At 48.1% G+C, this 13,407-nt stretch overlaps 2 protein-coding genes across 2 annotated transcripts; one reads left to right on the forward strand and one right to left on the reverse strand.

The window, feature by feature from the left end:
* The first annotated feature begins 663 nt into the window (after window positions 1-663).
* On the forward strand, window positions 664-4,110 carry LOC119363424 (cysteine-rich receptor-like protein kinase 6). The gene is made up of 7 exons (XM_037628777.1): window positions 664-1,521; window positions 2,088-2,225; window positions 2,320-2,447; window positions 2,573-2,783; window positions 2,902-3,139; window positions 3,248-3,398; window positions 3,505-4,110. Exons 1-7 carry the CDS (start codon window positions 669-671, stop codon window positions 3,766-3,768), a joined length of 1,983 nt encoding a protein of 660 aa, XP_037484674.1. The 5' UTR covers window positions 664-668; the 3' UTR covers window positions 3,769-4,110.
* Window positions 4,111-5,893: 1,783 nt separating this feature from the next.
* LOC119363425 (cysteine-rich receptor-like protein kinase 6) lies at window positions 5,894-10,432 on the reverse strand. Its single transcript, XM_037628778.1, has 7 exons — window positions 9,560-10,432; window positions 8,638-8,769; window positions 7,971-8,101; window positions 7,686-7,896; window positions 7,297-7,534; window positions 7,072-7,222; window positions 5,894-6,995 (listed from the first exon to the last, which is right to left on the reverse strand). Exons 1-7 carry the CDS (start codon window positions 10,392-10,394, stop codon window positions 6,654-6,656), a joined length of 2,040 nt encoding a protein of 679 aa, XP_037484675.1. The 5' UTR covers window positions 10,395-10,432; the 3' UTR covers window positions 5,894-6,653.
* Window positions 10,433-13,407: the final 2,975 nt, after the last annotated feature.

Below are 13,407 nucleotides of genomic sequence, written 5' to 3' on the forward strand. Positions count from 1 at the left end.
GAGGGAGGAGAAGCCACCTGCGGCCACCGAGCCATCCGCCGCCACCGTTGCCCGAATCGGGCCCGGACCGGACCAGATCGGGCCGCCGAGGCCGCGACGGGCACTTCCACCACGCAGCCCACCGCGCCGGGCCACACGTCCGCGACGCCGCCGCCAGACGCCCGCCACCGCGCCGACACGCCCCGCGCCCGCGCATCGCCACCGTCAAAGCTACGCGGCCCGCGCCTGCCGTCTCCGAAGGGGGGTGAGAAACCCCGCCGCCGCCGACGCCGACCGGGAGGGGAGGGGAGCCTTCTGGTGACCTAAGAACATTGCATCATCAAGCACGAGTTGGCTGCACAATCAACAACAGCTCCGGCCTCCAGGATTGCCATGCAACTTCTGGAAATAAAAAGGGTACTGATTTTGACCCATCGGTACGGACGTTGAACGCAACTTGTCCGCGTCACGACGATACTACCCAAGCGCACGAGGTTTCGGCTCCGCCAGGATCGCTGCCATCGGGTTAGGGGCTCTTACACTTACAGACTTTACAGTGTACTAGTATACCATGCACTTGGCAACTTGCATTGCAAGTTGATGATTTGATTGGGTCGACGGGCAGTCAGTCCATCTCGGTCTCCAGTATCCCGTTTCCTTAATAGTCCGATTCGATCACCAACCTGCCAATGCCATACACACAGACACAGAACACAATGAGCCCCCTCGCCGTGGTCGTGACATCCCTCGCCGTCGTGCTGCTGGCGCGGTGCGCAGCGGCGTATCCGTGGCAGGTGTGCGGCACGGCAGCCAACTTCACGGCCAACAGCACGTACCAGGCCAACCTCGGCCTCCTCGCCGCGGCGCTGCCCAGGAACATCTCCTCCTCCCCGGACCTCTTCGCCACCGCTGTGGTCGGCGCCGCCCCGGACCAGGTCTCGGCGCTCGCGCTCTGCCGGGGCGACGCCAACGCCACGGCCTGCTCCGGCTGCCTCGCCATGGCCTTCCAGGACGTGCAGAACCAGTGCGCCTACGACAAGGACGCCGCCATCTACTACGACCCCTGCGCCCTCTACTACTCCTCCAACGCCACCTCCCTCTCCTCCTTGGACAACGTCGGGAGGACGAACCGCATCAACAACCAGAACGTCACGTCCGACCCCGGGCGGTTCAACCGCCAGGTGGCCGCGCTCGTGAACGCCACCGCCGACCACGCGGCGTACAACTCCACGCGCCGGTACGCGTCCGGGGAGGCCGACCTCGGCGGCCAGTTCCCCAGGGTGTACAGCTGGGCGCAGTGCACGCCGGACCTCACGCCGGCGCGGTGCCGTGGTTGCCTCGCCGGACTCATTGCCGGAATGCCGAGGCGGTTCACCGACCGCGTCGGAGGGAGATCTCTTGGGGTCAGGTGCAGCTACCGGTACGAGACGTACTCCTTCCTCGACGGCCCGGTGATGGTCAGGCTGGCCGCGCCGCCGAGCTCGGCCGCGCCTGCGCCTGCAGTTGGGCCCACGGTTCCGACTCCAGGGGCGGTCGCCGGAGGTGAGTTTTCCTACTACAGTATACTTGTATTTCATCTGGTCGCGTCGTGGCATCCTTAAAGAACGCGTGAGCGTGACACTAGCTTACCTTTAAAGTCCCATGGAAGATTGTTATTAGTGCTCGTTTAGCAATCATTCAGTAGCTACTCCTGTATACAAAGATTACCATGCTAGCTAGGCTGTGTCATCTCCCACTCTCCCTAGCTATCCATCGTTGACAAATTGACATACATGCATCTAGAAAAAGGAAAACGTACGCCAAATGAGGTTAGAGATAACAAACTTCCAGTCATCAACTTGTTCACTTGTTGATGGACTAAGGCACATGGAGCTGACAGAATCATGCATGCCCATTTGTTCTGTCAAATGGACCGGAATCTGTAATTTTGTCACACACAGCATTACACTTGCACAGTGTCAAGAAGATTTCAGCTTTTTGTTAAAGAAAAGTTTTCAGGAGTCATGGTGCAGTACTAGTACACGGCAAGTTAGATAAAATGTTTAGATAAATTGGTGGTGAATTGTCTTTGGGACACTCATTTGCGGTGGGCATATGTCAATTCACAGAAAGGAAGTTCATCGTTACTGCCACGGTCCTTGTCATTGTGCTGCCTACTATCGCAGCTCTGGTGATAATCAACCTTCTTGTTTGGCTCTGTATCTGGAGGAGGATGAGGAGACCACAAGCAGGAGCAACTCAACCATGTAAAGCCCTGCAAACTTCTCAAACTTCACATCTTGAAAGAAACAGATTAGACTATCCACTTGGATTAGCTAATTAATACGTGCACTTCATCAGATTCTAGTCGTGAGAACATGGAAAGCGTAGAATCGATGCTCATCGACATTTCTACGTTGAGAGCTGCGACCGGGGGTTTCGCAGAGAGCAACAAGCTTGGCCAAGGCGGATTTGGTGCGGTGTACAAGGTATGTAATGAACAAAAGGAAGTCAAAGCATATATAATACCATCAAACTATAATCACTACTTTCAAAAAGAAAATTCACTACTATAGTATAATACACTAACCGTGGCATGGTTTGATCTCACTAGGGTACTCTCCGAGATGGCGATGAAATAGCGGTGAAAAGGCTCGCCAAGAGTTCGACGCAAGGAGTTGGAGAGCTGACGAATGAACTCCTTTTGGTCGCAAAGCTCCAGCACAAGAATCTCGTGAGGCTTATTGGCGTCTGCTTAGAGCAGGAGGAGAGACTGCTCGTTTACGAGTTAGTCCCCAACCGGAGCCTAGATAAGATCCTGTTCGGTACGAAATGAATCATACCTGTCTAGGTTCTTCAATCCATATCCTCCACAAAATTTGATACCGTAACATGCGTTTGAGCACTCCTACTTGCTTAACTTACGAACCATGCAATGCTTAGACACCGAGAAGCGCGGTCAACTTGATTGGGGAAAGAGGTACAAGATCATAAGCGGAGTCGCACGAGGCCTGCAGTACCTCCACGAAGACTCGCAGCTCAAAGTAGTCCACCGCGACCTTAAGGCGAGCAACATCTTGCTTGACACCAACATGAACCCCAAGATTTCCGACTTCGGCATGGCGAGGCTCTTCGGGGGAGACCAGACGCAGGGCATCACCAGCCGTGTCGTCGGAACATAGTGAGTAATAGTACACCCAGCAATGCGGCGGCAGATGCTGCTAAATTAATTTTCCTATATAGGCAACTAAACTCGAACGCCATTTTTCTTGTTGATGACTGTCGTCAGTGGTTACATGGCACCGGAGTACGTGATGCGCGGGAACTACTCGGTCAAGTCGGACGTGTTCAGCTTCGGGGTCATGGTTCTGGAGATGGTGACGGGAAAGAAGAGCAACGACTGCTACACCTCCCGGCTGTCTGAAGATCTGCTGACGCTTGTGAGTGTGTCTATTCGAAAATATATTCTCGATCACGGTCCGATTGTCGAGAAGCACACGTTGCAGCACAAGTCTTGACTGGTTGGCACGAACTCAAATGATTCAGGTGTGGGAGCGCTGGACGGCCGGGTCGGTATCGGGGCTGATAGACCCGTGCTTGGGCGACAGCTTCTCCCGGACCGACGCGCTGCGGTGCATCCACATCGGGCTGCTGTGCACCCAGGGAGACCCGGCGGCCCGGCCGGCGATGTCGTCGGTGGTCACGATGCTCGGCAGCGACACGGTGTCTCTCCAGGCCCCGCCCAAGCCGGTCTTCTACGCCAGGAGAAGCTCGGCCACGTCCTCCAGCATATCCACGGCGTCAGCTTAGGGTCACTCCTGTCCAGGTTCAGAATAATGTACATAAGGTCTGTTTGGGTGACAAATATAGTTCTTGGAAGTTTTGTAGTTTGACCCTTGGGAGTTTAATCCATTAGGACCAAACAATGGTTTCGTCGGTAGGGGTGTCAGACTGATCACTACTGTACTTTGTTAGACTGTTTGCCAGGTTAGTCCTTGGATGACTTGAAAAAAAAAATGAAATACTGGAATCCTGTCAAGCTAGGATTAAGTAAATTGTTCGTTGGTTCAGCCGGGATGCGTCCCCAAATGTACAATTTCAAATCGGGAAGTTTAGTCAGTTTCCCAAATAAGGTCATGATGGGAATGATCATTTTGTGCGGGCTTGTAAACCGGTTTCCCCCGGTTTACTTTTTTTTTTTTTTTGAAATGGAGGCATGCCCTCGGCCTCTGCATCATGATGATGTATGTGGCCATCTTATTAATAATCCAAAATCTCAAAAATGTCTTACAGCTCACAGAACGGAGCAAAACAAAGTACCAAAAAAGGAAAATTACATGTGAATCAGGACAACCGGCACGATGAAGATAAAAAGGATAAGCTCCCTAGACTCCTATCCTATTATGCGAGCGCCATCCGAACCGGTTGAAGATAACCCGAGGTACCATCTCCCATTGGTTGCACCCAGTAACCAAAGGCTCCTTGAAGTCCATAGGAGTGAGTAAGGACCACGTACGGATCCAAGCTGTAGCTCTGAAAATAACCTACAAAAATTTTGAAGTATGGTGTCTGTTAAAAATCATATCATTCCTGCAGTTCCATATAGCCCATAATAGCGCACATATTCCAATCCGAATACGAGCCGCAGTAATCTGTTCAACCCCAGCTAACCACGTCCCAAACAAAGACGCAATATCTACTGGAGGATTAATATTGAAAGCTATATGAATCGTTCTCCAAAGTAACTTAGCAAGTGGGCATTCAAGAAATAAGTGTTGTATTGTTTCATCATGATCACAAAAACAGCACCGCGAACAGCCTACCCATCGCCTCTTAATTAAGTTGTCCTTTGTGAGTATCACTTGCTTGTGGACAAAGCACATGAAGATTTTAATACGCAAAGGAATCTTAACTTTCCAAATGTGCAACAACCTTGAGAGGGGGCCAGAGTTAATCAGATCCATATAGAAAGATTTCACCGTAAACATCCCATTCGTAGTTAACTTCCATTGTATTGAATCCGACTGGTCGGAGAGTTGAACTTCTATCAATCTCCGAACCAGGTGCATCCAGGTGGTCCATCTCTCACCAACTAACACACGTCTGAACTGGATGTTCAAGGGAATTGTTTGAAGGACGATACCTACATAATCCTCCTTACGTTGCATAGTATTAGAGTGTAGGATATTGGATGCCCAAGGGCGTCTCTCCTAACCACGTATTCTCCCAAAATCTTGTTGACATTTCATTGCCAACCAAGAATTTGACCCTGCAAAAGAACATGTCCTTCGTGCGCATAAGTCCCTTCCAGAACGGCGAGTCAGTCGGTCTCATGGTAACTTGGGCTAGGCGCAAGAGTTGAGACCACATGCCCTCCGGCTCAGTCTCTGATTTATATAGCCATTTGCTCATAAGACATTTGTTCTTGATTTCTAAGTTCTCAATACCGAGACCCCCTTGGTCTTTAGGTCGGCAAAGGATATCCCATATCGCGAGACGGTATTTCCGCTTGGCCTCATCAGACTGCCAAAACAAGCGGGATCTAAAGAAATCAAGTCGCTTGCGATCTTCTTTCAGAATTTCAAAGAACGAAAGTAGAAACATCGGCATACTAGTCAATACTGAGTTAATCATGACTAGCCGATCTCCATATGACATCAGCTTGCCCTTCCAGCAGCTAAGTTTTTTTTTTCAATTCGTTCTTCAATACATTTTCATTCTTTATTAGAAAGCTTACGGTGACAAGTAACTGAATGGTAAAGCACCTGATTCACATCCGAACAGTTGTCTGTAAGTGTGTTCCTCGTCTTTGGCCTTCCCAAAGCAGAACACCTCGCTCTTATGAAAATTAATTTTTAATCCAAACAATTGTTCAAAGAGACACAAGATAAGTTTCATATTACGTGCCTTAGCCATGTCATGCTCCATGAATAGAATAATGTCATCAGCATATTGTAGAATGGATGAGGAACTAGACCCTCTACATGGCCATGCTGCTTGGCCTGCCAATAATGACGGCCAGCATATCTGCCACAATATTAAACAGAAGAGGAGACATGGAATTCCTTTGTCGCAACCCCTTATGTGTCTGGAATAGTGACGATGTCATCGTTCACCTTGATTCCAACACTACCTTTCTGGACTTGGGTATCTACTTGGTTCCTCCAAGTTTCACTAAAACCCTTCATGTGCATTGCCTGCTGAAGAAAAGGCTACTTTACTTTATCATACGCCTTCTCAAAGTCCACTTTGAAAATAACCCCATCCATGGCTGTGTGCATCAAGAGATGCAGAGGCCGGGGGTATACCTCCTTTTCGAAAAAAAATAACCCCATCCAGTTTCTTCAAGTGGATCTCATGAAGCGTTTCATGTAGAACGACTACCCCTTCCAGTATGTGTCGTCCCGGCATGAACGCTGTCTGGCTTGGTTGGATCATCGAATGAGCAATTTGTGTCAATCTATTGGTTCTGTTTACAATACATAACTATACAAGAAGGAGCCTTTGTTCTAGAATTTTCCACGTTGGAAAAACTACAAATATATAATCTGTAAAGCATTGAGTTTATCTATTTTTAAATAAGAAATCAACTGCCTCGGCGAATGGAGAAAAATACTAAAAATGCAGTAGCAGAAATGTACTGGGACCTTTATAAGATGATTATAAGAAACCGACTGTCCTTTGCAATCCTTCCTTCATCTTGGTTCAAGCTCTGTGATTGAAACTTCATTTGGTGAAGCCATAGCTGACTTAGCGGTCGACTGGGAAGCCATAGGGTATGACGACTCCGAGTATGGAGTCGAGTATGTGCCGCTCTTGGTGATGAAAAATGATGGCTTGGATGGAGACTGGAGGGACACGGTGTTACTGCTAAGCATGACATTTACTGTCGACATCATAGGCCTATCAGCTGGGTTATCTTGAACACAGAGCAGCCCAATGTGAAAAATCTTCACCATCTGGTCTCCTGGCGCATGACTTCTCAGAGATGAGTCTATGATCTCTGAAATTGTCCCCGTGCTCCAGTGTTCCCATATCTGTATCGAATTAGCAATCAGTATTTTTCACAGAAGTTACTTAACTATGGAGTTCAGGATCAGCACAGGAACTTACGAGGCTCAAGAGATCGACAGACTCGTCAAAGTTATAGGAGCCACTGCTTCGTCGTCCGGTCACAAATTCTAACATCAAAATGCCAAAGCTGAACACATCCGATTTTATAGAATAGTGACCGCGCATTGCATACTCCGGGGCCATGTATCCACTGCAAGAGGAGCATAATGTTATTATAGTTGACATACCGTTTGAGTACCGTCAGGCCAATTGGACCACGCTTACTATGTTCCAACAACACGGTTTGTGACCTCCCGTGATTGATCTGCTCCAAATAGCCTTGCCAAGCCAAAGTCTGAAATCTTCGGAGTGTAATCAGAGTCTAACAGAACATTGCTAGCTTTGAGGTCCCGGTGGATTATTCTCAGCTGTGAATCTTCATGAAGATACTGCAATCCTCGAGCAATCCCATTTATTATCTTTAATCTCTTTCCCCAGTCTAGCTCCTTTTTTCTCTCAGGATCTGGCATTTGAACAAGAAACCGTGAATGAATAAAGTTCAGTTTTCCAACACCCTAGTGTTTTGGACAAAATAATTCCTTAGGATTTTTCCATGCAATGCTTGGCTTTAGTAGTTGTTATGCTATTGCTGAAATAATGATCGGAATTAGTACCAAAAAGAATGGTGTCAATGCTTCTATTGGGCATGTATTCGTACACAAGCAGTTTCTCATGCTCTTGCAAGCATACGCCAACAAGCCTGACAAGATTCTTATGTTGAAGCTTGGCGACCAAAACAAGCTCATTCTTGAGCTCCCCTATTCCTTGCCCTGAATTCCTGGAGAGCCTCTTCACAGCTATTTCTTGACCATCAGGAAGGTCTCCCTGCATAAGCGTAAGCAATCATTTGTTGAAGCTGAAAAAAGCATGCTAAAGAATCGGTATGGTATGGCTGGTACCTTATAAACTGCACCAAATCCTCCCTCACCAAGCTTATTAGCCTCAGCAAAGTTATTTGTCGCATCGCGTAAGGTTGATAGATCAATGATAAGTGAATCAATGCTGTCTATGTCTTCATGATTAGTCGAATCTATCAGAAAGCACACAGACATAGAGATGCATTATATATAGGCACCGCAGCCAATTCCACCATATACGTGTTGCATGAGACTTATATTTTTTTTAACTAGATGTAACTGTTTTAGTTTTAGGTGTTAATGAAATTCAATCTAGACAGAAAATCAGTTATATCAAAAGTACTACCTCTGTATCAAAATATAAGTGCAAAAACGTCTTATATTTTGGTGGATGGAGTAGATGCTAATCTTCCCTACTAGGGATCATTCCATTAACAGGGCTATAGATTTAACTCCTAATGGTTCAGTTCGAAATTCCCGAAGAAGTACTCTTTTTTTTTTCTCGAACACGCAGAAGAGTTGTTTTTGGAAATGGACGCAGAAGAGTTGTGTATCATTTCATTAAGAAAAAGGAATATGTACAAGGAAGAGGAAGAAGTACTCCTCATCCGAACTTCCCTTTAGTTGGGTCGAAGCCGATGGTAAGTTCATTGGTTTTCTTTCCTACCTATTCATGAGTTCAAACTGTTAAGAGTTTAAGATAACATACAATGTGCTTGCTCAGTGCTCGCTAGTCTTCTCCTTCTCCTCCTCCTCAAATAACAGAGACAAACGGTACTGATAGCCAGAATTGCAGCAATGATAGGCAGCACAATAGCCAGAACATTATTTGCCGATTTTCCTGCAAACAGATGGCATCAACTTCAGAAATAGGTATTCAGGAATACCATAGAAACGGCTCAAAATATTCTGAAATATTTGGTGCTAGTAGCTAATACATTTGCTGCAATCATATTTTGCTTTGTAAAGGAGCATAAACTCTTTCCCCTGCAGTCAATTTTGACGTCTGAAGCGAAGGCACTGGGAAGCTTAGTGCAGATTGGCCAAGAACATGATAGAAGTAACTAGTAACGTAGCACTAACAAGTCACAATATGCTATTCAGGATAGGTTCTAACAATCCAAACAAATCATGGCGTCAAACATGAGATTTGGACTAACTTAAAAAATTCATTCAGCAACGTGTAGTGCTAGCTTCTAATACCGGCATTGGAAATATAACCGACTGTTGAATGCTTCGCAGAAAAGTCAGTGTGGTCAAACAAGTAGCGAATGACAGGGACCGAACTGCAGACATGTCTACATCATCAACTAAACAAAGCCCGGTCTGTATCGCCATGGGATTATCCTGATAATGACCTCTACCCAAATCTGTTGACATCTTAGTTTCCAGTTAATCCATTGTCAGTAATTCAAATGTTGCCCACTTGCCTCGAATTTTTAACCGGATATTTCTACTAAACAGTAAGAAAGTGTTCTAAATCAGAAAGCATCAAAGGCACGAGTCGTTCTCTAGAAATTCAGAAATTTTTAACAAACAATGCAACCGTATGTAAAACTGAATAAGCCATACACGTGTGTTAAAACTTAAAAGAAACCGCAAATTGAGGAAATTTTGTGTTAGCAATTCACCTCCTGGGGTCGCCGTCGGCGTCACGTTAACAGGCGCAGGAGGAGGAGCCGGCGGCGCTGGAGGTGCTGGCAACCGCAGCGTCGGGCTTCCGGAGAAGAAAGGAACCACCTCGTACCTGAAATTGCACCGCACCCCAATCAACCTCCCGCCTATGCTCCCGCTGAGATCCCGCGGCATCTGCGTAATTATGTCTCCGAGGCAGCTCCGGCAATCGGCCGGTGACATGTCGGGCGTGCACTGCACGAGCCCGTAGATGGTGGGGTTAGTGGTGTCGAAGCCCTCCTCTCCCGTGGCGAACCGCCTGGACGAGTTTGCCGCCGCGTAGTCCCCGGTGGCGTTGAGGAGCGTTTGGACGGCGGCGTCGAACACGTCCACCGGCGAGCTCACGCTCTGCGAGTTCTTGAGGATGATGAGGTTGTCGTTGCTGGTTGTGGCGAGGAAGTTCTGGTTGGAGAAGCGGAGGTAACAGGGGTCGTAGATGACGGTGGCGTCCTTGTTGAAGGCGCAGAGCTGCTGCGCGTCCTGGAAGGCGGTGGTGACGCAGGCCTCGCAGGCGGAGGCGTTGCCGTCGCCGCGGCAGAGCGCGAGGGCGTAGGCGATGTCCGGTAGGGAACCGATGCTGCCGGTGGCGAAAAGCGTCCGGGAGGCGGAGGCGTTCTTGGGGAGGGTGGCGGAGAGCTGCCGGATGTTGGATTGATAGGTGTCGTTCGCCGCATAGTTGCCGCTCTTGCCGCAGATCTGCCACGGCGGCTGGGCCGCGGTCAGTGGTGTGAGGAGGAATGCAATGAGGATTGTGGCGGCGAGGCGGTAGAACGTGCCGTGGCGAGTCGCCATGGTGGTCGCGGAAAATCTCCGGTGTGGCTACCGTTAAAGAAGAAGAAGAGAGGCCAAGGTGGTCACGGCTTTGCTCTCTCCAGTAATAATTGAAGGAACATCATTTGACTTGCAAGTTGCAACGTGCTGAAGAATTAGTTTGACTCATTTCGCAATAAAAAAAAGAATTAGTTTGACTCCGTAGGCTGAGCCGTGAGTGACGCACGGGACCCACAAGAAAATTGGGTGGTTTTATCCAGACGCTCTCCTAAATGTTAGTACATACTTCCTCTGTTCTAGCCTACCAAAAACGTCAGGGTGGTGATAGTATTTTTCTTAGTTCCACGCTACGTGTAAGCAGACTGCTCGACAACAGCCAGATCTTGCGGCCCATAGCCATCAGATTGAGTTTTTTTTTTTCGGGCAAATCAGAGAGCTTTATTCAACAAATGAGTTCCCCGCGCAATTAGCCAGAAGGCTAGTTACCAAAAAACTAGGGGTCTCCTCGAGCCAACATTCGGTCACATTCAATGTGCATGCACGTTTTGCACATAGATAGGCCGGTAAGTTTGCTGACCCTAATACATGTTGTATCTGAAAAACAGAAAAATCATAACTAAGCTCTCCTATTTCATCTAGGATAGGAGCCACAACCGAACGTGAGTTGTGGCGTGTATGCCAGAGTTGCACTAACTCCTGACAGTCGGTCTCCATTATCACATGCGATAGGCCTCGAAGTTTTGCAAAAAGCGTTCCTTCTCGCATTGATAGGGCTTCCATGATAAGAGGATCGGAGATGTTGCCGAACGGTTTGCACCAAGCCCCCAAGAGCGAAGATACGGACCGGGCTATACCACCCGCCCCTCCTCGACCTTCCGCCACATTGAGTGCTCCATCACATGAAATCTTGATCGTACCTGGTTCCGACGGCTTCCAACCATGCCCCGGCAGCAGGGAGGCTTCATTGCGGGGTAGCTCCAGCAGCGCTAGGGCCTCCCGCGTAGATCTCATCGCAGCTGCTGGGTCTGCCTTCTTCGTCATGTTTGATCCGGTTGCGAGAATGCCAGATCGTCCACATGATGGTGATGATTTTTGGGCGATCCGCATCCCTGACCCGATCACCACATAGAATGTCTCTAGCCCACGACCTTGGATGTAGTCGAGGGAGTCTGAGATCAAACCAAGCACAAGCTTCGCTCCAGAAACGTCGTGCATGGGAGCATTGTATTAACGCATGCATGAGATCCTCCTGTCTTGTCATGCACATTTTACAAGTGTCAAGAACTGAAATGTGGCGGTGCTTGAGGGTACATTCGTCGGCTAGAATCCCCCTCAACACCCTCCACCAAAATACCCGAACCTTTGGGATCACTTTGAGTTTCCATAAGGTTGTCCACATCTGTTTATCATCCGTTGAGGCACCTGTAGCAGTCCCTTCTTCTAGAGCTAGACGCTCGTTATGAGTCATTAGAGCACGGTACGCTGACTTAACAGTGTAGTTGCCTGATCGTTCGAAGGCCCAAGCAAAGAAATCTTGTCCTCCTCCCCTCCTGATGGGTATATTAAGAATAGCATCTGCATCTGGAGCGATAAAAGTTGTCCTTATAAGTTCCTGTTTCCAAGACCAGTTCTCAGTGTCAATAAGACCCGAGACTCTCTGAATAATAGTGCTCGGAGGTCTGAATAAAGGTTTCATGGAGATGGTTCCCGAAATCCATTTGTCCATCCAGACATCAATAGAGCTCCCATCTCCTACTCTCATAACAAGTCCCGCCTGTAAAGCTTTCCTGCCAGCAATGATAGCTCGCCAAGTAGCAGATGTTGATTTGGGAACGTTGGCATGCAAAAAATCTGTATCAGGAAAATAGCGGCCTTTCATTACCCTTGCGCACAGAGAGTCAGGGTTCGTCATGAACCGCAATCCATGCTTCCCTAGTAGCGCAATGTTAAACTGTTGTGGGTCGCGAAACCCCATACCTCCTTGGCACTTTGGTGTAGCCAAATTCTTCCATGACACCCAATGTAAAGCATTTTTGTCGATAGAGCTGCTCCAAAAAAACTTAGCCATTGGTGACGTCAAACTCTTGCACACCTTTTTTGTTAGTAGAAAAGTGCTCATAGAGTACGTTGGAATGGCCTGTACAACTGATTTCAGCAAAGTTTCCCTACCTGCACACGCAAGCAGTTTTTCAGACCATCCCTGCATCTTCCCGCGAGTTGTTTCCCCGATGTGATCGAAAGTTCCACTTGTGATGCGCCTGATCGCAGTGGGTAGCCCCAGGTACCGCTCACTAAAAGCCTCAACATCAATATTGAGGACCGCTTTGAGCTGCTGTTTAAGCTGGGCCGGTGTGTTGGAGCTGAAGTAAACTGCGCTCTTTGCACGATTGACACACTGACCCGAAGCATCACCATAAACCCTCAGGATTTCATTCAGTCTTGCTGCACTTTGGGTGTTTCCACTAATGAAGATCAGACTGTCATCTGCGAAAAGTAAATGAGTTACCCAAGGCGATCTGTAACTTACTCTTATTCCTCTGTCAATATATCCATGATTATAAAACTTCAACAGAGAGGAGAAGCCCTCCGCGCATAGCAAAAAGAGGAAGGGTGAGGCTGGGTCACCCTGTCTCAGCCCACACGAGGGTGAAAAAAATGGCAGTAGCACACCATTAACCCGGACTGAGAAGCGCACCAAGGATACGCACTTCATAACGAGCCTGACAAAATCAACATTGAAGCCCAACTTAGTGAGAATTGCCTCCAGAAAATGCCACTCGACACGGTCGTATGCTTTCATCATATCAAGTTTGATAGCACAAGCATAGTTTTTTCCTTTCTTCCGCCTTCGCATAGCATGCACACTTTCGTATGCCACCAACACATTATCCGTTATGAGCCGCCCAGGGACAAAAGTGCTCTGCTCTTCACTGATAATTTCCCCCATGAATACTCTCAATCGGTTTGTCACACACTTTGAAGCAATTTTATACAAAACCGAACAGAGAGAGATGGGCCTGTATTGTGTTATAGA

This window comes from Triticum dicoccoides, chromosome 2B (assembly GCF_002162155.2).
Source record: "Triticum dicoccoides isolate Atlit2015 ecotype Zavitan chromosome 2B, WEW_v2.0, whole genome shotgun sequence".
In the NCBI taxonomy this organism is placed as follows: Eukaryota; Viridiplantae; Streptophyta; class Magnoliopsida; order Poales; family Poaceae; genus Triticum; species Triticum dicoccoides.